The following is a 26,253-nucleotide window of genomic DNA, read 5'->3' as shown; positions in this document are numbered from 1 at the left end:
AATAAATGTAGGTCATACAAATATTTCTCCCGGCCCGGGAATCGAACCTGGGACCTCTGCGTGGCAGTCCGGCGTGGTAACCGTTCGGCCACGGAGGCAGTTAATAACTGAATCGTAAATATAAATTACAAAAGCACGAAATAATGAATAGCTAACTGTCCTTTTTGTATTCACTGCATGCGCAAAAGATGGAAAGGGACCCATTACGTCAGTTTCAAGAAGCTTATATAAACTTCTTGGTCATTTTCAATAGTTAAAAACCACAAGCGATTTAAATATTTAGAACAAAGAAACTGTAGAGTTGCTTTGATTTTATCTTATTTTTAAAATGATTTTTTTTATTAAACGTTAGCAACAAACAAAATATTGTTGTACTCGTTTTACGGCATGGGATTACCTATCAGAACTCAAAAAATACATTTGCCCGAAATAACATTTGCTCGAATTTTCATAATGTGTTTTTACGAAATTTTGTCTATGTAAAAAGCATCAAAATTACTCGAAAGCGTAACGGTTTTGTTATAAATCGGAATTACGGATATTTGAGTTTACGTTTAGTTAGAATATCGGTACATTTCTTATAGTACACGCTTATTTTCACATTTGTAGTAATATTTGTATGTATGTATCTGCCCAACAATTTATTATACCTTTAAGTAAATTTGTACAAAATTCGACATAATAATATATATAAAAAAAATAATTAATATTTACGAGAAAGACTATTTACATATGCAACGACGTTACAATTTAAATTAAATGTTTTAGTTTTTTATATTTCGTTACATGTCACTACGTTTGTATAGGTTAACCTCGGACATTTTTTTCGTGGTTTTTGTATTAGACCCGATGTCCATTTGTTGGTAGGTCAATGTTTGAAACTAACAAACTGCTACATGGCTTCAACAAAATATAAGAGTCGCAATTGTTTGGCCTTCATAAATCCGAAAACGTCAAGTGGGGTCCATTTTGAAACTTATTATATGTTCTTCCATATAATTTTGTATCAATTGTTTACGAGTAAAAGTAAGTATTTTTCTTCTAAATTATAAACGGGTTAAAAGCACCGCGAATATAACTTTCTTACCATTCGGATCAGTGAGTTGTTTTTCCTTGGCCTTTACCAAATCGAAATGCGCGCTGTCGCCAGTTGCTTCGCAAGCAGTCATTATCTTCTGAATGCATTCCATTGCGAATACCTGTAAAGGGCACGCTCAAAAGTCTGGCTTCCTATAAATTAACCTATCATTTAGTACATGAACCTATTAGTGCAGAAAACAGGTGTTTTATAACAAAGTTTATAGATTATTTAAATCATTGACGGACAAAAGAGAGACATAGTATAAACGTCCACGATCATATTACATGTGTTGTTACACGGACATCGAGTACATAACCGACGATGACCGTTAACCGTGACGTATCGGATACTAGCATTATACAAGTTGCCGTCACTATCGTAGAATGCTGTAGCCATTATGCCAATTGCAAATAATATAAAACCAAAAACAACAATATTTGATACTTAATTGACGAACATAGCGGCCCTGGGGCTGAGTTGTCCCTGTGAGCGATATGAGGAGGTAATGGGTTCGACTCCTGGTATGCCCATATTTGGGAAATTAAATTCATTCATTTATTATATTTATTCATTTATTCTGACCTGGATGTGCAAAACAGCCTTCTCTATTTTCCGTTTAGATGGGTGACAGGCTTAAGAACACCTAACTTAATAATAACTAACCCTGGTAGGCCACCTCGACTGCACAGCGGGATGCGTGACCTGCTCTGACTCGGCGTGGAACTCAGCCTGATCATCATCTCCCTCAGCGTCAAAATCATTCTCAGTGTTGTTGCCGTCTTCTATAAAAAACCATTGCAATCGTTAGCTCAAAGCCTTCACCTAAAAACGATGTAACAAATTATTATTAATGAGTCACCATGCTTATTGAAACGGAATTGCATTTCGCTGGTCATACAAAATTTTGTGTATTGGTAATAAGAGCGAAAAAGCCGCGAAACGCATAACTACTTTTTCGTTCCCATTGCATGAACATAAAACTTTATCTGATCAGCATGAGCAGATTTCGCGTTAATAGGATTGGTTAAAATATGAGAAATCAAAGTGCAAAAACCACTACCGAATTTAATAAAACTTAAAAAAATCATGACGTTAAGTCTTATTCGCTTGCTAATTAATTAAGAAAGGCCGCCGGTTCGAATCTGTGACGACATGTACCCCATGACCTTCTCTTTAAAAAAAACCCGTGCACTACAGTGAAATGTATAATGAGCTAATTAAAAAAGCAACAATGTCACGTAAAGACAGGTTTATTCTCCATTAACATGAAATGGGAGGTGCGAACAGCTCTGTTTCATAAATCATAATATTTTTGACGCTTAGTCAAAACTTTATAATAAAAAAAATTACAGGGGAAAGTCCCCTGGGTATGATGGACTTAGTATTGAGCACCTGCGGCATGCGGGTGTGCATTTACCGAGGATTCTTTCAATGTTTTATACGTTTCGTGTGCGTCACTCGTATTTGCCTTCGGAATGATGAAAACGGTAGTTGTACCAATAATCAAAAATAAAAGCTCTTAAGGAGATCCCTCTGATAAGAGCAACTATAGGCCTATTTTATTGTTTATCGTGTCGAAAGTACTGCACGGTCTGCTTAATCGCACTTTGGACAGTAATCTGAAGTTGAATGATGCAGTTTGGATTCCGGTATGGATTGTCTACGGCGACTTCGATGCTGTGCCTAAAGCATACTGTTCGCTATTATACAGAAAAACTCCAGCCTTAGGCTTTTCGGGGCCTTCGATTCGGTGTACTATGAGTTGCTCTGGAGTAAAATGAGGACACGTCGCCTCTTTAACTTGTATGTTAATGGACTTGTCGATGAACTCGGCAGAGCTCAGGGCGGCTTCAATAGATGGTAAATTTATAAATAATCTTAGAGCCTATGCACACAGCGTATTTTATACGCACCGACGACGTACATTTAACGAAACAGCGTCGTAAACGCGTGTCATCTGCGCGTGTACGCCCCACAAGAGCGCTGTAGTGAATCGATTCAAACGCGCGTAAACATCGCGTTGCAAGCAAGCTGCTTATGTACTCCACTGGAGTTTATACTTAGAATTTCATGAAGTTGCTTCATTTCAAAAACTAATTAAAATTAACAAACAGAGTTAAAATTAAAACTTATCAAAATGCGCGATGCATACGCGCGACTACAGTGCGTCTGCGGCGCTTATACGCGCCGACGACTCGCGTTTACGCGCCGTGAAAATACGCCGTGTGCATAGTCCCTTAATTATGCAGACGACATGGTTTTGCTGGTTCCCTCAATAAGCGCCTTGAGAAAACTACTAAAGATAAGGGATTTACTGGCTTTGATTTACTGGGAGGATTACACTGGGGCCCATGGCCACAGATATAATGTAAAAAAAGCGAGTTCATGTTTCACTCTCGGGGTCACAGGATCACCTCACAGTATCAGTCGTCTATTTGAACGATGATGTGTTGAGTTAAAATAGAGTTTCCCGGTTTAAGTATCTGGGCCACTGGGTGTAGGAGAACCTCATGGATATGAGGACGTTGAGAGAGAGCGTCAGGCGTTGGCTGTTAGAAGCCATATGTTAGCTCACATATATGCACGGTGTACAGTACCTGTTAAAGTAAAACTTTGCAAAGCATTCTGTCAATCCTTTTATACGTGTAATCTGTGGGTTAACTGTTGACAAGCAGAAGTCAATTAACGCCCTGCGCATTCAGTGCAACAATGCGTTTAGAGTATTGCTGGGATTACCATGGTTCTGCAGCGTATCAGGCATGTTCGAAGAAGCTCACACGGATGGCTTCCACGCTATTCTTAGAAAAAGAGCTGCCTTGTTGCTAAGCAGTATCTGTGGCAGCTCAAATTACATTATTCGCGTTGTGGCTGGTAGGATTGACTGCCCGATCATGTTCATTGCATGAGACTGCATTCGATTATATTTTATTCTTTCATTTTGGTTGATCCTGATGTATTTTATTTGATTTGAAAACAGCGCGATGCTACTGGTTGCTGAAATACATCTCTTCTCTACGTTTTGCTAAAAATTTAGTTCTTACCCGACCGCACTGTAAGGACGCGTTTAGCGAGTGTGAGCCAGTTCTTTATGGATCGTGCAGCCGCCGCGGCGAGGAGGCAACAAGTCAGGGTATCTCGAGCGTAGGATAGCGCAGTTTCGTCACGCTCGATGTCCAGATATGCGAATAGCGCACCCGGCAAGCCTGTATCTGTTATTATTACGCCTGTGGATGAATGAATTATATATGTAGACCAGGTACTATACAAACTGACGTACATTATAAACATATTACGTCAGTCACACGATGTATATACGTGCTACATAAGTTAAAGATGTATTATTACATTAAACATATTAAACTACGAGTGCTGTTTCTGTTCTTTCAAAGAGAGCTTAAATAGAATTAATATTAAGAGGAAATCTCGAATACTGCATTGACTTTAGTCGCTATCAACTTTCTTAAATGAAATATGCAAAAATTGTACCACAATACGGCTTGGCAGGGACGTGGTCCTTAGCGAGCAACGCGTAGCGGCAGACTTCCGCAGCTTCCTTCTGTGACAGTTGACGCAGGCAACAAAGTGCAGCGCGGCGAACCGCCAGCTCCGGACTTGATAAATCGCGCTAACAACAATAAGGTTCGATTCATAGAACACTTCCAAAAGGTGATAACTTTCTTGACTCTCACCTGGATAACAAACTCATGGCACCTCTAGTAATTTACTTGAATAATTTCAAACATTTAATAATTACAACAGTGACCTTTTTTATTATAAATTGTATATTTTATTTATATATATATGATTGTAATATTACATGTCCATTAACGCAGTATACGAATGTTATTATACTCACACAGAGTTGAGGGACAAGGGAATGGAGGTTAATGTGGCGGGGCGCGAACATCTGCAGCTGCTGCAGGCAACCGAGCGCCTCTGCGCGCGCGCCGCCTCCGCACTCCAGCAGTGCTTCGCATGCGCACACAAATCGTGTCACCGCGCCGCCGCCCATCACTGTACATACACAGGTTACAAAAGGAAAATTCATTTTCTAAAAATCGATGAATTAAATACGAATGTACCTATTTTGTCAGTTGTTTCAAACCGTCAGCTTTAGTTCTCTTTTTCTTATTGAAACTAATATCAACAAATCTATGCAATCATTAAAAGCAAAATCATCTGACAATTACAGCTTCATCACAAAACTAGCCCTCTGCGAAGCGTAACGAGAAAGTCAAAACTTTCTCTTTGAGATCTGTAGTCCTACACCGGGTCATTAGTAGTTTAGATAGAACTACAATGTACTCCATTGTACCTTGCAACTCGGGTCCAACGACGGTGATCAGCGCCGAGAGCAGCCGGCCAATGCTGCGATGCATGTCTTCGAGGAAGGGAGGCGCGCTGAACTGCAGCTTGAGTGCAAGCGTGAGAGTGGACTCCACGTGTCCGCGAAACATCGGCCCGGAAGCGTCCACTAACACTGACAACGCGTGCAGTGACCACACCTATTCGAAATTTAAAACAAGTAAGTAATACGAATCGTTACAAATAAACATGCATTTAGTTTCTTAAAAAAAATTATTAACGATTGAGAACATATAAAATAGTAACATTTATATTTAAATAAAGAAGACTAACACTGACAACGCGTGCAGTGACCACACCTATTCGAAATTTAAAATAAGTAAGTAATATGTACTCACAAAATTCAATGATTTACATACATTCAACTTGAAAAGTACTGACATTTTTGTGTGCTACTATTTAAGCACTATGCGTGAAAGGGTTAATTTAGATTTTTCTTGAACTACGATTGCTACATCACAGCCGATTGCGTCTTGCATTTTGTTAATAACATGGATTTCATTAAAATTATATTAGGCGTTTATAAATAAATATACATTTTTATTGTTACCTGTACTTCAGTGGCGCCACGATCTTGCGCCAAGCTTCTAAGCACGGGTAGCGCCGCAGCGCTCGATGCAGCCCCCCTCGCCCGTTGTACTGCGCCCACAGCTGCTGCCGCCGCTGCTCTTACTGGCCTGTTTGTGAAGACGTCCATTTATATAATTGAAACGTTTAGGTAAGTAGAGAAAAGAAAAACAAAACACAACATTCTGTAAATTTAACATTCTGCATCTCTGAGATCATAACCAGAAATAAATACGAAATAAGATCCATCCATCCCTGTCAACTCGTCAGTCAAATGGTACTGATATTACTTTTAAATATCAACTCTCGTTTCCGCTGAAATCACAAATTAGAAAGCTGAAATAGTACAGCGCCAACAACTGACCTGTGTGTACGTCTCCGTATATTCCAAAAATATTCTATACTTATTATATCCCAAAAATATACTGTATTTATTGTAATTTAACTGCCTCCATGGCCGAACGGTTACCAAGCCGGACTGCCATGCAGAGGTCCCAGGTTCGATTCCCGGGTCGGGAGAAATATTTGTATGGCCTACATTTATTTTCTCTCGTAAGTTTGGGTGTAACTTGTGGTTGTCTACGTGTGTATCCATGGCACCCGCGACACAGGGTTTCCCTAGTGCGGGGCTATGTTGAGTGTGTACGTTATTATTATAATAAAGATAATATCTCTAACTATGCGAGGCTGTTCCATTCGGTGGTTTGAGAAAAACAGCAAAACATCTAATTACAAAACAAACGGAACGGAATTACATTTCATCAATTAATTATTAAATTATCATATATATCAATTTTCGTCCATTATAGCAAAGTTCAAGTTAAACTGGCTCTTTTGAAGTGAAACAATTGACAATACCCGTCACCCGCTGGCCAATGTACTCGATGTCTGGGATGATATGTGAATGGGACAGTCATTTAAGCAGCTTTTGATTGTTATCGGAGTACAAGTCGTCGAATTGTTAATGAATCATGGAAATAATATTAGAAAATACGTTACCTATTCTGTGAAGTGCGGGCGAGAAGGATGACCCGCTCGCTGAGCGCCTGGCTCTCAGCTTCGGTAATGCAGCCGCAGAGGCGACCGGCACACGACGCGGCTGCTGCACGGACTATGACGCTACCCGAAGACAACCCCGCCTGTATAACGGAAGTATAACGGAAGTATATGTATAATGGAAGATTTGATTCTGTCTTTTACATATTAGGTAAGAATAACAAAGGAGTGTTCAAAAATGTCACAACTTATATTTAGTGACTAAACGAATTTCCCCGATTCTGTTTGGCTCAGACACGCACTCTTCGATCTCTGTATTGAGTCTGGTCCTCCAGTTCCCAAATTCTCCCTTGATTGGTCGCAGAAGCTTTCGGAACATCTTTCGTTCTACCACTAATAATTTACGTTCTTCTTTCAGCGTTAGTGTCCATGTTTCACACTCATACGTTAAGACTAGCCTAATTACTGTTCCGGAGACACGAATCTTTGTAGCTGTGCTTAGTAATTTGGACACTAACACTTTTTGAAGGGCTGCTGTACATCTTAGCTAAGATTAGAGAAGAGGTAAATTCGTTTCATCATCATCATTTCAGCCGAAAGACGTTCACTGCTGATATGTTCAGCGGTGGACGTGTCTCCCCCAAATAATGCCACAACGACTTGTCCTGCGCCGCTTGCATTCAGCGGATTCCCGCAACCGTCACCAGGCCACCAGTCCACCTTGTGGGTAGTCGATCACATTGCGTCTTCCAGTACGCGGTCGCACTCCAGAACTCTTCGGCCCCATCGGCTATTTGTTCTGCGAGCAATGTGCCCTGCCCATTGCCACTTAAGTCTTGCAATTCTTTGGGCTATGTCGGTTATTCTGGTTCCCCTGCGGATATCCTCATTATTGATTCGATCTCGCAGTGAAACTCCGAGCATGACCCTTTCCATTGCCCTTTGGGTGAATCTTGAGCCTTCTTATGAGGTCCATAGTGAGCGACCACGTCTCGGTGCCTTAAGTCATCTCTGACAACACACACTGGTCGAAAACTTTTGTCTTGAGATCGGGGAAGTAAAATCCGCCCGACTACGCTGCCTGGGGCATGTGGAAAGAATGGGGAAGGATTGAGCTGCCAAAAGAGTGTATTTGTGGCGACCTAGCCTGTTGGAACTGCCACAAGACTATAAGAAATGGTGTACTTTGTTGTCGGAGCCCAAGATCAACATCGGGTCGCTGAGCCAGCGAAGTAAGTAATTGTTAATAAACGAATTTACTTGTTAGAGAAGTTAGATCATAATTATACCAATTACTTCGACCGTAGAGAATAGCATGAGATTGGTACGTGTTGTCTTTTCTGTGTGTTTTAGGAGCTTCGGGTCACCAATCTAGGTGCTCTTCGTGATAATTTAGATGCGGGTACTTTTCAGTCAAACGCTGATAAGAGTTGGAACCAGAACCAGAACACATTTATTGACAAATGTCGCAATATTTATATTAATCTAAAAGCGCGAAATAGTATTCTCTCTAGTTATTGGTTAGTGTTGAATAACAATTAACCAGTCAGAAGACCTACATTATTTGCAAAAGCGAGACAGTAGTACGAGGGCTAGCATGACGCGACGCGGCTTGCGCGCGAGCGACATACAGCGCGAGATCTCTATGCAAGGATAGCGGTATGCCACGCTTTAAGTCGCTCTCGTCGCGCCCTGTCGTGCTAGCCCTACTGCTGGATGTATTGCTATCTCGCTAGTATAAAGATTCGCGACTCATGGACTTGCCACGTTTATCGGGTTAAGAACTTCAGCTCGCCCATTCATCCGGTGGCGCAAACAAGGCCAGCAGCGGCCAACTAGAAAGTGCCCTTCAGAAATAGTACTTGCCATTGCTAATGAAACCCACATTTGGCTTTGATCTTATATGAGTCAGTTTTTATTCTGCATCCTGTGTGTCGTAACCAACGTAAGGACATGTTTTAATGTCAAATTCTCATTCGGATACATTATCATCTTGCTAAAAATCCAAAAATCTTCAAAGGACCCTAAATAGTACCTTGTACTGTTCCATTGTAATTTAGACTAGATTTAGATTTTAATCTCACCCTCGGGGAAAGAAGCGCGAGTATAATTAAATAATACGTCAGCATCCACATAGTAATAGGACAATTTTGAATATCGACTGTGAACTGGCAATCGGTACTATCTGAATTTTAAAACGTTACAGGCGAAGGAAAAATCATATATACAGCATCTCGTTTATTAAAAAAAAAGTAGTGTACATACATACATGTGTAATAAAAATATTTAAAAAGTAGGTATTTTTATCTAATAAACCAAATAGTATACAAATGACGCAAACATTTTTTTCTTCATCCTATAAAGTTGTCAAAATTGAGATAGTACCGATTGCCATTTCACAGTCGATATGGTCTTTTTCTTATGCAAATATTTCGTAACATACATTTTAAATGATAATACAATAAGTTTGACCTATTATGCTCATAAAAGACACTAATTATTATTGAACAAGAACATATATTACAAAAACTCACAATAATGAGTTCCGTGGCAGCGGTCTTAACGGGCTCCTGTCCAAGCGAACTCTTGAGCTCAGCGAGCATGCGCAACGCGAGCAATAACGCAGTAAACACGTTGACCTGGATCGCCTCTTGGCGCTGTCCTTTCGCCATCTTTATGCATTCAACAAAGTGCTCTAGCATTTGTTGCCTGAAAAACATTTACGCTTTATGACCAGTTTATTATTTTGTTTATTACGTGCTTATTGAGGATACTATTTTCATGCTTAGTACTTGACACATAGTTACCAATTCGTATTAAAATATCCAAATAGAAATGTACTACGTGGGGCGCACTATATGTTTCCGGAATGAATAACAAAAAATATTATAAATGGCGAGAAATGAATTTATTGTTTCTCAAAACATTCTCCGTTAGCGTTAATGTACTTTTTCATACGAATGAACGAATTTAGAAAATATTTATGCCACTCCTCCGTGACAATCTCTGAAACATATTTTTCATACTCTTCGACAGCCTCCTCAGGTGATGAAAATTGTTGACCGCGTAACTGGTTCTTAACTTTTGGAAATAAATAAAAGGCACAAGGTGCCAGGTAGGGACTGCACGCAGGATGGCTGTTAAGGTCAACGTTGTTCACCTTCATAAATTCATTTGTCTGTCTGGCCGTGTGAGAACTGGCATTATCGTGGTGCAAGATGATACGGCGTTTACGGTTATTTTTACGGAGTTTGTCAATAACTTCCGGCAAACAAATGGTCGTCTACCAATCACTATTCACGGTACAACGATTCTCCAAACCAACAGTAGCCACGTATGCAGTTTTTTTTTTTAGAAACAATCATCCGCTTAGAGGTATTTTGCACGCGCGCCACTTTGGTTGGTTTCGGCTCATCTCGAAAGACCCATACGCTCGATTGCTGCATTGTTTTGGTATCGTAACTATAAATCCATGTTTCGTTACCTGTTACTATGTCCCACCCAAATTTGACGCCCCTTCGTTGAATCTGGTAAACATGGCATTGCGCCAAGAGACGCGATCCGTTTTTTGAGCCTCAGTCAAATTGTGTGGGATCCACCAAGAGCACAGCTTTTTCCCACGCAAATGTTTGTGTAGTATTGATTTTATTTGACTCATGCCTATGCCTAAAGTTGCCCGAATGTCATGGTATGTCACATGCTTGTCTGTCATACGGCCACAGCATCGATGCTTTTGTTGTTCACAGCAGTGGACGGGCGACCATAACGAAATTCGTCACTGAGATTCACACGACCGCGTTTAAATTCTGCAAACCAGCTATAAATAGTCGTCTTGCATGGTGCTTCATCGCCAAAAATAGTTTGAACGAGGGAAGCTCCGCTGAGCTGTTAATTTACACTTAGTCGTGGAAAATCATACTACGAAAATTTTTAGTTAAATCCATGGTGATGTAGACAACCAATTTCTAAAATGACGCCACAATGTAAAAACAAGTGACAGTCAGATGAAACAAACTGTATTCTACAGCCAAAGAGTTCCATTTTCAAATGTTGTGTTACTTTTTAAATATTGTTTATGTAAGTGGCCAGTTCCGGAAACTTATAGTGCGCCCTATGCATACTCCGTAAAATTTAGCACGAATGAAATGACCGGTCGACAAAGTTAAGGCGACGTGAACTTGTAGTATCGTTCAAAATTATATTTTCTTAACACGAAAACTTTTACATATTTATGTTACCACTCATTTACATACAATCATATCATAAAATCAGATGAATGATAAATGACTTTTCGAGTTAATTACACTGAAATACCATTTATGTTCATTTTTATAACTTCACACGATGAAGTTACGTCCTTAAAGGAAAAAAGTTTGTTGTCTTTGATGATAAGGGCCACGTCACTCACTCTCAAGTAACAACGATTTATTTATTGATTTAGAGAAAGCGATTAGATCAATTTTTGTGTCACCTGTGTTTGTTGGCAGCGCGGGCAAATATCTGCGGGAAGAGAGAAACGGCGGAGTCGATAACGGCGACGCCAAGCGGTTGCGCGCCACCGCCGTTGCGGTATAAGCAGCAAGGATCATGTTCCAATGCGCTAGACCCACTTGCGCTCAGAGGAGATATCAGCTGTCAGAAAAAATTACATCGTTACACCTATGTCCATAATAAAAATAAACACCTAGGTATCCCAATTGAATTGAGAATTTCTGGAATAATTTCGTAAAAAAAAACCATATTTGTGATATTATAGTTACAAGTACACATGCGTTTCATTATGAGATCGAAATAAATTTATAAAAAGAGTTCTGTTTTTCCTAATTTAAGTTTGAGACATTAAAAATAATATATCATATATGCAATCTACAAAGAGAAGACGTTTACTTGTTCCTCTATCTCGGCGTGATCGGTGTCGTATATCCAACTCTCTTCGCCCAACAGAATGGTGTCCCGAGGATGCAGAGCGTGTCGTAGCATACCTTGATACAATATTAAAGTTAATGTCATCAAACATCAAGACTCTGTTTAAAGGCTTATTTATAAATTAAAAAATTATTCAAGAAGACACTAGTCCACTTTTAATATTCTTGTTCAAACCCTCTAAAGACAGAATCAAGAATCAATTTTGCTATTTTGATAGTGATTTATTTCGTAACAAATTGCTATTGATTTGATTTTAGCTTTCACGAATTTCACACATTATTTCATTTTTAATTCGGGATTTAATCACGTATAAAAACGTATTGCTAGTGGCTAGGATGCCAGGTCATGTAATAAATGGGATATATGTGTAACAATGTAATCAAGATGAAAGAAATAATTGTATGGCGCGTAACAAAGAGCACGCAGCGCATCGTCGTAGTTTCGCGAGTAAGAACATGCGAGATTGAACTGGTAAACGATTGGTGAAAGGGACATAACTAGGAAGATTTCGATAAGTGCGCATGCAATGCAATGCTTTATTGTAATAGTTGGCGTTATTATACAATAAGAATGAAAACATAAGATGAATGATAGTCGTGAGGAGATGTTGATTAGCGCGGTCTACAGTACAATGTATACTTGGTAAGAAAGAATAATTGGACAGGTGATGCGACAAGTCTTAGCGAATGTGTCAGAAACAAACGATTACGCCGTATCAGTGATACATACGGTCGACTACCGGGAAGATGGACTTTCTCCCATCTCCGGTAGATTATGGGGTTGTATACGTCAGACCCATAAAAAGGAATCATCCAATTTTGGGGAAATATAATGAAGGAAATATGGAAACCTAGAGCAACGAAGTACAAACTGAGACACGCACTTAGACCAGAGACATAATCAACAGCAGAAAGGAAACTCGGAAGAGCTCAGGCACTTATTTCAATAATGGTAACCATAAATAATAAATTATGATCGTTGATTCATAACAGAATTGCACGTGATTATGTGATCGAGTCATGTTCCATGATCATCAATCTCATAATCATTTATATATAAGGTCATACTAAGCAGGGCAAATTTATTCGTATGATATGTACTGAAGGGGCATTACTAGACACCTAGTTGAGTAGAGACCAGTGAATTAACCGTCAAAATTGAAAATCAATCGAACGTTTAAAACCAATTAAAATGTTAAATTCCACACATTTCGAAAACGAATTCAGGATCAGACATATCACTAACACACACATATGACTGGCTTTCAAACTTGGAGCAGGTAATAAGTATTACGATAGAATTTAAATACACTTATACCTGTAGCAACGTTGGCAGATTGCGGGTCTGCGAGTCCTGCGAGCTCCGCGCAAAGCAGCCGTAGTAGTGGCGCAGCGGGTGCTGCGTAAGCGGCTCCTAACGCCGCGCACGCTTGGTACAGCCGTAGACGAAGCAGGGCCGCTGGTGCCTTTAGCTGCCCACCGTATTGACGCACGACCACGTTAACACTAAAATTTAATTGAAAATGAAAAATAATGAGTGAAGCACTAACATCAAGGTATTTTAATGTAGGGCAATTTAATAATATGGAACGAAGGTGGTAAACATTATAGGCGTTTAACGCGTCCAAAATTAAATACAAAGATTAAATACAATCCGATAAGTTAGGAAATACAACTTTCGTTTGTTTCAATGCCGGTAGCCTTATCTAAAAAACTGTGCCTTCTATAATTTACCTTTACCGGTACTTTATTTACTTACTTGGTAAGAACCGCGATGGCCCCGTCGATGGGTTGCGTGAGACGTTTAGCAGTGTCTTCGTTGTTCACTAGCGACGGGCAATATAACAGCAAACTATGCAGTGCAGACAGCGCACCCGCACGGCCCTCAAGGGTTACCTAAAGTACACCAAACGAAATGTTTATACAAAAAGTTTTGTTTCACGTCACTTACGCGTCATACTACCATTAAAATTTGAACATAGTAATATAGATATGTAACAAACAAAAATCATAATATTCACGAGTCCCCGTGATTATGGACTAGCAACTAGGTTACAGTACATCACATAGATACCCAGGAAACCCCTACAAACCATTCAACAAGCCCTTTAAAAAAAATTCGCTAAAGTTCTAACCTGCCATGTGAAAGCGTCTCCCCTTGCCTTCTCGGACTCAAGTTCTTTAGCGGAGCGTGGAAAACTGTTTCTCCAAAGTAGCAACATTCGCGGCAACAGACCACGAACTACTGGCACTCCTAAAAGATATATAATATAATCATTACATGTCAACTTTTCCGTTGCAGTAGCCCATCGTAAAGTATGTAGGCAGACAAGTTAAGTCATTGACAAAGTATGTTTTCGGCACTGGATATTTACCTAAAGTGCAAATAGCGCCTACAATAAGCCACCCAGCGTTAGTCCGAGCTGCAGTGAGCCGGCTGCTCTGTGCGGCGGAACGCAGCAGCTGCTCTGCCGCGTTGAAGGCCACCTTGCCGCGTCCGTGCGGGATACCCAGCGGGGAATGCCGCACAGCGCCCAGTATCGCTGCTAAGGCCGCTGAATAGCCTATGAATCGAAAGAATGCCACAATAATTGATTACGATGATGACGTGGCGTAGTTTGCCTTCCTTCGTAATCGCTTAATATCGAAGTAAATAGATTGTATAGTCGCTTCGGAGTTTATTACTTTGAGAAAAATGAGAAAAGGAAAACAAACGAAGTCATTAGAAAATTACTCGATGGTCTACCCGTTCCAGTAGTCAGAATTGATATTTTATATTAAAAAGGGTGAGTTCAGACCGCAAGCCAATCAAAATTATCCTCTCTAATTTCCCAGGAGTCAATGCATTCTTGCAGTAAATAAGCAAGGCATACCGGAGATGTGATGTGGCGTGGGTCTCTGCGCGTCGAGCGCGTCGCAACACTTGTCGACGAGGGGCGTGATCTGCGACGAAAGCGCGATGCAGATACAGCGGATGCACCACGCCGCTGCCAGACGCGCCGCCGCGCAAGGGTGCTCCAACACCTAGGAATATAGAAAAGGAAAAAACAAACCTTAAATTAATATTTGCAAAATCAACCATAATAAAATCCGAGACGGCCCCTAACTATAATATGTCGGACCAATGTGCAATGAAATCTTCAGCAGTTGCAATTTATTTCAGGTTGTTCATTTTTTGTTAAATGACAAAAACAAGTCGACAAAAAACGAAAAACCCAGCGCCAAATTAGAATACACAAAACCAAAACTTTATTCATTAACACTGGTCCTTCGTGAAATTGCAATCAGCACATTACGAAATAGGACCCTTAGTGCTAATTGTAGCTTTATGAAATCTTAGAAGACTATACAATTAAATTTAACAGCACGCACCTAAAACAGTCCCCAACACCCACCCCTCTTTCATTGTACTTTTATGGCCAAGAAAATAATAAGACTTACGGTACATATCGTATCTATCATATTAAGGGACGTGTCGGAGATGAGATTCTGCACAGAAGTGCCGAGTTGCAGAGCCAATTCGCCTGCTTCCGTCAATGCGCACACCAGCAAGTGTTGACTGAACAGTGTCTCCTGGAAATTAGCGTTCATAATTGGAAAATAAAATTCAAATACAATGCATTTATATCTGAACATATCCAAAAATAATTCTAGGTACTATTAAACTGATTCTTTGTACGTAAGTTGTCCAGGCATAGTATTATAAGAGCGAGTAGGGTAAATCCCGCCAATTCGGCGCGTAAATGCCCAGAGTCGGCTTGCTACAATATTATGTCAGTTGTTCCTACAAGTTGTAAACAGTTTTAAAAAATTAAAGTGTTCACCACAGTAGTGCTATAATAAAATAACCTTTGTTAAATGCAGTACTTAGTACTTGATATTGACATTTTATTACCAGAATCGTGGATTGGTATCTTGATTATGGAGTATGATTATGAAATGCTGAACAATTCTGAATATGATGCACTGTTTGTTTATTGATGTGTTTGTGGTAGTTTGCGCAAACACAACAATAAACAAGTCTACTATTTGATGTCATTTTTCTTACTGTATTTTAGAAGACTTCGGAATCGAATCCACAAGCACCACAGTTTCAGTCTCTTTCATAGTTACAGTCATAGTAATTTTATTTAAGGTTCAAGTTTTATTATATCTAGGTATGTTTTACAAAAATATGTAACAAATTTGTTTACTTATGCCGTATTTACATGTTTAGGTTTACATTCTAGACTAGAACTAGCAATAATGTTTTGAGCTTTTGTTAAGAAGTGAATGTAAACTGTTTTGTACATCTAATAATTAAATAAATAAAATAATAGCACCGAGCGACCACCAATGGTGCGTGTGACGAGCAGCGCTATGCAACGCGAGTGCACAGCGAGATTATGCAATGTGTGCGCCCGCACACGGCACGTGTCTGGCATGCACACATATAAGCCACATTGTTACATTTGTATGAAGTTTCCATACTTGTCTTACTATACTATGATCCAGGCTTGCCTCCCGCATAGGTCAGAACTCTGTTACTTTAATGTAACTTTTTTATGTACTAAAGTAATATCTTTTAATGGACTGGTGTTCTAGCCCTTTCATTTCTTGTGTTCTCATTTGGAAAGAAGGCAGCATACCTGATTACAGTCCTTAGCATTCTCAGGGTTGAAGTCAATACTGTTCATTTGTTTCACGACGATTTGTATGATCTCACGGCATGCGGACGCCTGTGCTTTCTCGCCCAACATCTTCCCTAATGTATTGCGCAAAATGTAGTTTATACATTTTCTGCAATAATAAGTGTAATTTTATATTCACCTTCAATACAGGTACAAGTTGTGTTTTATACTTATTTTACTGATTATATACGATGTAGTCTATTGTGATTGAAGTGAACGATGTGGACTGTACGAAATTGGAGTGAAGAAACCAAAGAAAGGAGCACAAATGTGGAGGAAACACAAAATACAATTATCGACTCAGTGACAATCGCAAAATCAGAAAAACAATACAATAAAACAAAAACATGGTAGAAACAGTAGAAAAATAATATAAAGCAAGAGTTCGCGACAGTGATGATAGTGAGAACTCAAATTGCATTTCTAGGACATACCTATTGCCGTTCACCTCGAAAAGTCCCATGTTCGATTTATAAGGGGAACAAAGACTTCGAGGGTAGAACTAATTGGGTAAAATTAGTAGGAAATTTTGTTTCTGACTTTATGTGCTCATTGCACAAAGCTGCAGGTAAAATTCCACAGTCAACCATCACAGATAAATATTAAAAAACCATAATAACGCATTCTTACCTCGAATAAACGGCGTCGACATGGGAGCTGGCAGCCTTTGGATTTGCCACTAAATCCAGTACATGCGCTAAGAATGTTGTAATGTTACGTTCCAACCAAACGCCACCCATGTTTTGCACAAATATCACGTAGGCCTGTAAATAAATTATAAATGATGAACGAAACTAAAATTATAAATAACAAGATCATTTAAGCATATATATTATTCACGCAGTGACTTCATATGTCCACTAATCCCAACAATTACACTCTGCAACTCTAATAGGGGATTTCACATGCTTTATTCTACAAAAAAGAAGAAATATTTACTCACATGAGTAACACAAACTCGGACCTCTCGGTTGCCAGAAGATCCAGATTTGATGATTTCACCTTTCAGGAACGATGTTCCACCTCTCAGGAAGGCGCCCATTAAAAGATTAAGAGCTTCGTCTAATGATACCACATTTTTCAGCAGGTCTTTCTTGTTTTGTTGGACTAAAACAGTGCACACAACATCAAGTCCTGACACTATTCAAACATAGTACTGTACTTTAGTAATTTTAAAATTAGTCTATTAATCTGTTATTAACAACTTTAGAATTGATACTTCACCTGCTTGTGCGCCGATTTTAGCTTTACTATTTATGTTGTTGACTTCTCCGGCTTGTGAAGCGGCCATCAAAGCACCAAGTAACTCAGCAACAGCACATCTGATAAAATTACAGGCCACATTATTGCACAAGTCCTAAAGTGTAAGGTCACGTTTAACTAAATGTAAAGCAAGGTCACACCCCGGACACTCCATACAACAGTCGAAAATTATTTACCTACTACTACTACATACAGCAAGGAGCTATCTGCACACGCGCGAATGTGTGCGTGAAGTGGCATATAATAAGACGCCATGTCTTATTATATTCATATAATAAATCTGTATTATATATTACTCTGCACTAAAGAAAACAATAAATGAATGAGTCTCAGACATTTTTTATTTACTTCGTTTCATCTTTCAAAAAACGACAAACTCCTCTCGTTATCCCGTTTAGATGTATATAATCAGCCGTACACAGCACAATTCACGACCATTGTAAATAGTAACGTAAAATGATGTGTACAAATTTCGTAATGAATAAATGAAAACTATATTCAAATATCAAAGCCGTCTTAGAGCGAAAACGGCTCGCAGACAGCTTTGTACTCGTTCAGTCAATGTGACCGTCAATGTGCGGGGCGTGGTCCGGTATCTAAAGCTAGGGAGGGGCGGAGAGTGTCCGTTCTCATTACTTATTTGTTCTCTGGCAAGGCGTTCTTGGGAAGGTTTGTCTCAGGTCCTAAATACAACGTGTTAGCGGGTACATAACAACAACAACAATGCGCACACACTCATAGCCCCGTACTAGGGAAACCCGGTATCCCCGGTCCCATGGACACCCACGTAGATAACCAAAAATTACACGCAAACTCACGAGATAAATTAATGTAGGTCATACTAATATTTCTCTCGGTTCGGGAATCGAACCCGCAAAAATAATATTGAAAGGTTGTTGACAACTGAATTCAATAAGTGCCGTACCTTAACGTATAATCACTTTGGAGAGCCGCTCTCAAACACGCTGCGGCTATGGTATCCAAGTCTGCTGGTGTAAGTCGTATAAGAGGTAACATGTGTCGTAACGCGTGGGCTGCAGCAGCCCGAACCGACCCGGCGCGGTCCGAGAGAAGGGCTGTTCGGGCCGCTCGCGACACTTCGCGAAGAGCCGCCGGTGCCGCAGTGCCCATGCCAACGCATATCTACAAAAAGAAAAGTCGATTATCGAACACACATTTCAAATAAGTTATCGCACAGAAATGTATTAACTCTGCTCGTTACATGAACTAAGAAATTTAAGGTATAGTGGTCCAGTTATCGTAAATTGAAATTATTGGATGAAATGAGTTTAGCACTAATTAAGTTATATACATATTAATGATTTCAAATTTTACTAATGAAGTGTCACAGTAAAGAGAAGATAGACTATTTTATTATACTCATTGCACTGGCTTTCATTACTGTTATTTTCCAACATTATTAAATCATTACTTATACAATATGATATAGAATGTAAAAGGACTAAGTAGTCCTTGATCAAATTTAACTTTTTTAACCGACTTCAAAAAATGGAGGAGGTTCTCAATTCGACAGTATGTTTTTTGTATTTATGTTACGCGATAACCAGCATTGTGAACCGATTTTGATGAAACTTTGTTGTAGGAGCGAGGGTACCTCAGTAATGGTCCCAATTCAATTTATAGAAAATATTCCACCTCTAAGAGTAGCAAATTAGGGGATGAATCCGGTTTCGCGCACTTTCCGGTAACCGATGTCAATAAAACTTGGCAAATAGATGTAATTCCACGAACTTTTGAGGTCGGTTTTTTTAGTACTCTGTACTGAGATTATTTCAAAGTTACATTTACATGTATTTGAAAATTGCAATTGCATTTTTAATGGACCTTGATTGATTTTTCTTCATATAATCATTTCAATGCGTTGAGTGTATTTGACAAGAAACCTATGCTTTATTTGGAACCGCTTACCCTTTGAAAATAATTACCTTTCGCTACTATTAGGTAGGTGAGTTTTTGGCCCAGAGTATGGACTAGCAAACGGCAAATTACGTTGTTTCCTTCAAGTTATAAATTGAAAGTAACAGAATATGTAATTAACAGTCCTTGTTATCGCATCCACTGAAGCGTGTTCGAAACCAGCTCACTCATCATAATGTGTACAGATAATACCAAGGCCCGTACTTTATAAGAATTGGCACACTAACTAATACATTTCACAGTCCAAGTGCCGTCCAAAATATCGCTGGAAGTATAAAGTCGCCAAAGACTTAAAGGGACTGAATGTGTACGAATTTTCGGAATAGGCACAAGACCGGCAGAAATAGCGTACTTTGGTGTCGGAGGCCAAGATCCACTTCGGGTCGCTGAGCCAGCGAAGTAAGTAATACCTTCCACATAAATCGTTTGAAGCATGAAACGAATCCAATTAAAGTAAAAAAAACAACCATTTCTTTTTATATTTTTTATTTATCTACAATGAAAAAGGCTACGACATTAAATTGTACTTTTCTTTTCAAAATGCATTAATTAACCTTTTTGGAGCATCTCCTTTGCGCAGTCACTTGCAAATTTAAAGCCATATCACATAGAAACTTAAATGTACGTTCATGTCCTTTGCGCCATGTAAAAGACTAAACGTATCAGTTTACAGGTAAAAGTAACTTATCGCGGAATTTGATGGGTACATACTCCAAATGTTTTATGCAACTCGATATACGAACTCACACAAATGTATTTTCTGACAAACAATTTTGAGCTTTACAAACAATCTCACCTTTTGTTGAAAATTCTACGACATTATGTCATTCGCATGGGGTTCAAATAGGGTTACCATTCCAAAGTTTGAATAGTCCAGACTAAAAGCCTGACATTTTGCAAGAAAGTGCGCATTTTTAATTGATGGAGGAGGATAGAGTTTTTATTCTGTAAATTATTACCCCAATACGAAAAACCTAAACAAATGACAAATCCGGACAGATAAAAAAGCCAGTCATGTTGGACAAATCCGGATGTATGGTAATTTTAGGTTAAAAAGTTTAAAAAGCGACTATATGGTTATGAATTCCGTATGTAAAGTTTTAAATAAATGTATTTTTGTATTTTTCCACTAACCATTTAAAAACAGAATTAAATTCGTGGAAATTACTGTACTAATATTTTTACCTTTTCAAGTGTAGTCATAATTTCCAAACGCGTTTGGGACTCTGCGCTCTTGAGTGATCTCACGAGTGTCGTCACGGTCTCCTCATATGATCTGCCCATCATTCTCCCCAGCTTTTCATACATACTGCCCAAACAGCAAATAGCAGCCCTATAAAATAGTAAACATATAGAAAATTAATTTCTTCACAGATGTGAAATGTATATAAACTATAGTGCGCTATAGTGCTGCATTTCAACGGCATTGACGATGGTATTAACAGTACTCCGTAGTAGTTCCGTACTACAGAGAAGGATGATGAATATACAAATACAACAAAATTTAAGAGAAGGATAATGAATATTACAACAAAATTTAAGTCGTTTACCCCCTATAATCGCTTTAACCTCCTGCCTACTGAAAGACCTTTTTAGAATATTTTTATGAAACTTCCAGAGATTGTTGTTAATATTTTAGAAAGTATGGGAAAAATATTGAAAAAATATTTGTTTCGGAGAACTGGATTTTAAGGCGCTATATTAAGATATCCTTTAACATTTTGAATGGTTGTAAGTGGACTATTTTTTTTTTTTTTTTTTTTTTTTTAAATAAATAACGCACATAGACATTATTACTATTAATCTAATTTACAAAATTCATTTAATCGTAAAATAGGAACGAACGTATTTATTTTGGAAGTAAGCATTCATGGGCGAACAGGTTCGAGTGTTTCGTAGATCCAATGCGGGAAGCTAATTTAGCACAGCAGTCTCATTGCCTGTGATTCCCACATGTCCAGGGATCCAGTCTAGCACCACCTTTATACCCTGCTTATGGCAATCTAATAGGGCCTCTTTAATCTTAAGGATGACTGGGAACCGGAAGGAAGAGTGGAAAGGATTTGACAGGATGGATTGAAAGCAACTTTTGGAATCGGTGAAGATGATGGAGTTATTGAGTTTATTAGATTTGACATACAGAACAGCTTCCAGGAGGACGATTGCTTCCCCAGTAAATACCGAAGAGTATGCAGGGCATTTGAAGCTTAAACTTATCTTAGCAGATGGGATCCATACTGCTGCTCCTAGAGGATTTAATGCTGAGAGTTTTGAAGCATCAGTAAATATGGTGCGATTTGGTTAAAAATGCCACAAGGGTCAATGGAGTCTTTCTCTATGACGAAGTGAAGAAGAATATTGGGCTGGAAAACGAGTTTCATTGGAAGTACAATAGAATGGATTGCGAAGAATTTGATTGAGTGGGGAGGGGAGTTGGGTAAATTTAATGAATCTTTGAAGAAGGCACGGTTTGTCCATAATCCGAGAATCGAATATGTCAAAGAGACGATTTAATTTGAAAGAAGAGGATGTTTTGAATTTTGTAGCAGTTTGAAAAGGAATCTATCGGAAGTGTCTGCGAATATCAGGGGAGGCTCCCCGCTCTCAACCTGCATAGCAATAATGAGCAAGGAGTTCATGCCTCCTAGAATAATTCGCAGAGATTTTTATTGAATTTTTGCAATTTCATCTTGTCCAGATTTATTAGTAAGGTTTAAGAGAAAAGATCCATAATATATATGACTGCGAACTATCGCATTGTACAAAAGTTTTTGGGAGTATGGATGCGAACCCCAGCACACTCCTGAAATGGACGGTAGAACATTAATATTTTTCTCACATTTAAGTGCTATATGTTCGAAATGAGGGATACCTGTCATTTTAGAATCTAGCATAATACCTAAAACGTGGAACGATTTCTTGGCCTATGCGAATTTCAATCGGAGGGATAACACTCTTTTCCTGGAGAAGACTATGGGACAACTTTTGGAAGGGGAGAGGGATAGGCCATGTTCCAATAACCAGTCATAAATGACAGAGCCGAGTTCAGTCTATTTTCCGCCTCCTCTACAGAGCTTACCTTAACATATAGAGCCAAATCATCAGCATATTGGAGTACATCGCAGAATGAATTGACTGATGACTCCAGATCGTAAGTATACAGACTATAAAGTAACAGAATTTAAACAGATCCTTGGGGAAGACCGTTCCAGACGGTTTTCGGGGACAGGGAATTTGGGAAGACTTTACTACCACCCGACTCTCCATTAGCAGGTTGGAAATAAAACGAACAAGCTTATTAGGAATACTGAAGGTCAGTTTTCTCCTGAGTACCGAAAGCAGGACGTCGTATGCTGAGGCGATATCGAAAAACACTCCAACAAGGTATTTCTTTTCCTTTGCGATATGGATTTCAGTACTTAACAAACTAAGGTTATAGTAAATAATAAATATAAAGTTATAGTGCTGAAACCTTTCCTGAAGCCAAACTGTGTCTTGGCTAGGATGTCACAGTTGTGTAACAGTTAAGTATGTAAAATTAGTAGCACCTTTCACGGCGTGTTTTACGCCTGTAGTGGTGACGGTTGCTCGCGGTTGCCGCGGCGGGGTACTAATAGAACCGCGCAGGACGCGATAACCTGCGCGCTTGGCGGCTGTCGTCGCCCGCACACTTTGGCGGTCGGTTCAGGCGCAATGTGGTGCAGGCGCACGCAGGGTAAGTTCTCTATTAACCGCGCAACTTGCAATTAACTCCCACTAACTTCGCGGTCCGTTCCGCAATCGCAACGGTTTCGTGCCCGCAACCACGGCAGCTACGTGCCCGCACAAACTTGCAGGGTCGTAAGTATTGAAATAAAACCGCTGTCTAGCAGCACCGGCGGCCGCGGATGGAAACCGCTCCGTGAATTATTAACCTTGAACTGACGCTACTCAACGAGGGATGTGGTCCTACCTAATCGATAGTTGGAAACCATGTGGCTGTTTTTAATGTTAAAAAAAAATATTCCATTTTTCATACTACATCTACACTGGTACTAGTGTATTATTAAATTAATATATTAATATAAATTATTATTTTCTTAATGGCGGCCACTAGGCTAGGACCAGTGCCAGTATTATAATAATAATATAAAAAATATGGCGATCGTCGCCAGTGTCAATTTTCCATAATACGTTAACACGGGTTGCTGAAGCTGTCACTGTCAAGAGTGAACTCGAGCCATCAATGAAGTTAATAAATTAAATTATGTTGTTTTTTTATGAAGAATTATGTAATTTTCTATAATTGTTTCTAATTTATTTTGTATGCACATGTGAAATAAAGCCGATTTTATTTTATTTATTTTTTAAATGCATTTTCTATTGAAATTGAAACAAAGTCAGAAATAGTAATAAGAAAACCAATCTTTCGATTTTCCTGCAGCTTCAATCCAACCTTCTTTTATTTTAAACTCATTGGAAAAACTTTAAAATTAAAAATACTCTACGTTTAATCTACGAGTATAATAGAATTTAAATATCTAAAACACATAAATTTTTCTTCAAGCAACAGCAACATCCAAATTGACATGAAATTGAAACGGTTGTCCGAAATATTTGTGTGTTAAAATTACTCGAAATAAAATGTTTAGTAATAGTAATAATAATAAAATAAAAGAAATCAATTTAACGTGAATGCTTTTCCCTTCGACATTTTAGGGACTTTAATTACAAAAATTATAGTAAGAAATTCAAACATTTCAGTAAAAATTTATTGTCGATAAACATCAGTCTCCGTAAATGAACATCACTATATTTGAGTCTAGAAATTTCTATGGAGACAAAATTTTAAACATTAAATAATAATAGAAATAGTAACTAAAAATGCAAACAGCCGGTGGAATGTAATCTCATTGGTTTTAAAATTTTTGTTTTCACACATTTGCAAAAAAACATAGTGGAATACGACCTAATAATGGCGGCCCCATCGAGTATATAGGCGGCACACAACCCGAAGATTATCGGGTTATCATTGAATAGCGTTCACGTAAATTTAAATGTTATTTCATTGACTTACAATTATATGGACGTCGGGTCCGCGCTAAAAAGTGTCCGCACTTGTAAGGCGCTAAAATCGTATACAGAGCGCGACACTCCGCTTTAGTCTTCATTTGTTCTACTGACAGCGCGATACTGCGATGACATTACAATTTAAATTTCGAATAGGTTGACTTGGGACATTTTTTTCGTGGTTTTTGTATTAGACCCGTCGTCCATTTATTTGTAAGTCAATGTGTTATTTCCACTGTATTATGGTTTATTTTTAAACACCGATGACTTTGGCGATAATCGCCAACTTACAGGAAAAAAACTTAAAGTTAATTCCTGTAAGTTGCCAGCTATGATATTAATACAACTAAATTAATAATATGATTTTATCTGTGCTTTGATCTGTGTCGTGAGTTCTACTCAATTTATTTGGGTAATAATTTTTATGAAAGAACATATTTATTTATATTTAATTTTTACTCGCGAAAATAAAAGAGACATAAAATCTCGAAACGCTTGACAACTGGACATTATTGGAGTCTGGGGGTCTGCTCTCGATCTCCGTCCGAAACAATTACCGCCAAATAAGCAATACTTGACCAAATGAAAAGACACGTGATGCGAATGAAACTTCATACTTCATACTTGTCTTTTAATTGTGTGGAATATTACTTATTTGACAGTAATTGTTTCGGACGGATGTCTGACGGAGATCGAGAGTAGACCCCCTGATGCCCGCGTATTATTATTATTACGATTACGAAGTTGGTGTCTTGAAATTTGTGATTGTATTGTAATTAAAATGAAAAGAAATGGGACATAGTTTGAAATGCTGGTTAATTTCATAAAACAGTGAGTGTTGTGAGCTGGCCTTCAAATAAAAAACTACGCAGTGACACTGTCACTGCAAGCAATTAAAAACTAAGGTTCGTATTCCAGAACTCTCTCAATGCTCAAATCAGGATTTGAGCAGACTTGAGTATGATTTTAAACAATGGAAATACGACCCTAATGGCAAGGCCTTGAGTATGATTTTCAGTGCTCACTGCAATACTCAAGTCCTGACTTGAGTATTGAGTAGAGTTCTGGAATACGACCCTAAGAGTCGTATTCTAGAACTCTAGAGTTATAGAGTGGAACCCAAGCACTGGAAATACGACCCTAATGGCAAGGCCTTGAGTATGATTTTCAGTGCTCACTGCAATACTCAAGTCCTGACTTGAATATTGAGTAGAGTTCTGGAATATGAACCTAAGGGTCGTATTCTAGAACTCTTAGAGTTTAAGGGTCGTATTCTACGACTCTTAGAGTCGTATTCCAGAACTCTACACAATACTCAAGTCCTTGCCATTAGGGTCGTATTTCCAGTGCTTGAAATCATAGTCAAGTCCTGACCTGAGTATTGAGTAGAGTTCTGGAA

At 38.8% G+C, this 26,253-nt stretch overlaps 1 protein-coding gene across 5 annotated transcripts in view; it reads right to left on the bottom strand.

Moving 5' to 3' along the window:
• The window catches only part of LOC113226792 (HEAT repeat-containing protein 5B), an 81,588-nt gene that overhangs the window by 43,423 nt on the left and 11,912 nt on the right, over positions 1 to 26,253 (bottom strand). For all 5 annotated transcript variants that reach the window (XM_026459563.1, XM_026459545.1, XM_026459571.1 and 2 more), the window contains 23 exons: positions 20,991 to 21,138; positions 18,793 to 19,010; positions 17,829 to 17,926; positions 17,548 to 17,711; positions 17,235 to 17,368; positions 16,563 to 16,713; positions 15,376 to 15,507; positions 14,808 to 14,958; positions 14,310 to 14,498; positions 14,070 to 14,188; positions 13,694 to 13,830; positions 13,253 to 13,440; positions 11,897 to 11,991; positions 11,481 to 11,641; positions 9,544 to 9,718; positions 7,013 to 7,152; positions 5,997 to 6,123; positions 5,397 to 5,586; positions 4,938 to 5,095; positions 4,568 to 4,706; positions 4,123 to 4,305; positions 1,745 to 1,863; positions 1,088 to 1,199 (listed from right to left, as the gene is read on the bottom strand). In XM_026459563.1, the coding sequence (XP_026315348.1) occupies positions 1,088 to 1,199; positions 1,745 to 1,863; positions 4,123 to 4,305; positions 4,568 to 4,706; positions 4,938 to 5,095; positions 5,397 to 5,586; positions 5,997 to 6,123; positions 7,013 to 7,152; positions 9,544 to 9,718; positions 11,481 to 11,641; positions 11,897 to 11,991; positions 13,253 to 13,440; positions 13,694 to 13,830; positions 14,070 to 14,188; positions 14,310 to 14,498; positions 14,808 to 14,958; positions 15,376 to 15,507; positions 16,563 to 16,713; positions 17,235 to 17,368; positions 17,548 to 17,711; positions 17,829 to 17,926; positions 18,793 to 19,010; positions 20,991 to 21,138 (3,428 nt within the window). The remainder of the gene's footprint in view (positions 1 to 1,087; positions 1,200 to 1,744; positions 1,864 to 4,122; positions 4,306 to 4,567; positions 4,707 to 4,937; positions 5,096 to 5,396; positions 5,587 to 5,996; positions 6,124 to 7,012; positions 7,153 to 9,543; positions 9,719 to 11,480; positions 11,642 to 11,896; positions 11,992 to 13,252; positions 13,441 to 13,693; positions 13,831 to 14,069; positions 14,189 to 14,309; positions 14,499 to 14,807; positions 14,959 to 15,375; positions 15,508 to 16,562; positions 16,714 to 17,234; positions 17,369 to 17,547; positions 17,712 to 17,828; positions 17,927 to 18,792; positions 19,011 to 20,990; positions 21,139 to 26,253) is intronic.

The sequence above is a fragment of the Hyposmocoma kahamanoa genome, unplaced genomic scaffold (genome assembly GCF_003589595.1).
Source record: "Hyposmocoma kahamanoa isolate Upper Pololo Valley unplaced genomic scaffold, ASM358959v1 100021, whole genome shotgun sequence".
In the NCBI taxonomy this organism is placed as follows: domain Eukaryota; kingdom Metazoa; phylum Arthropoda; class Insecta; order Lepidoptera; family Cosmopterigidae; genus Hyposmocoma; species Hyposmocoma kahamanoa.
Note: the sequence above shows the minus strand (reverse complement) of the source record. Positions and strands in the feature narration are given on the sequence as shown.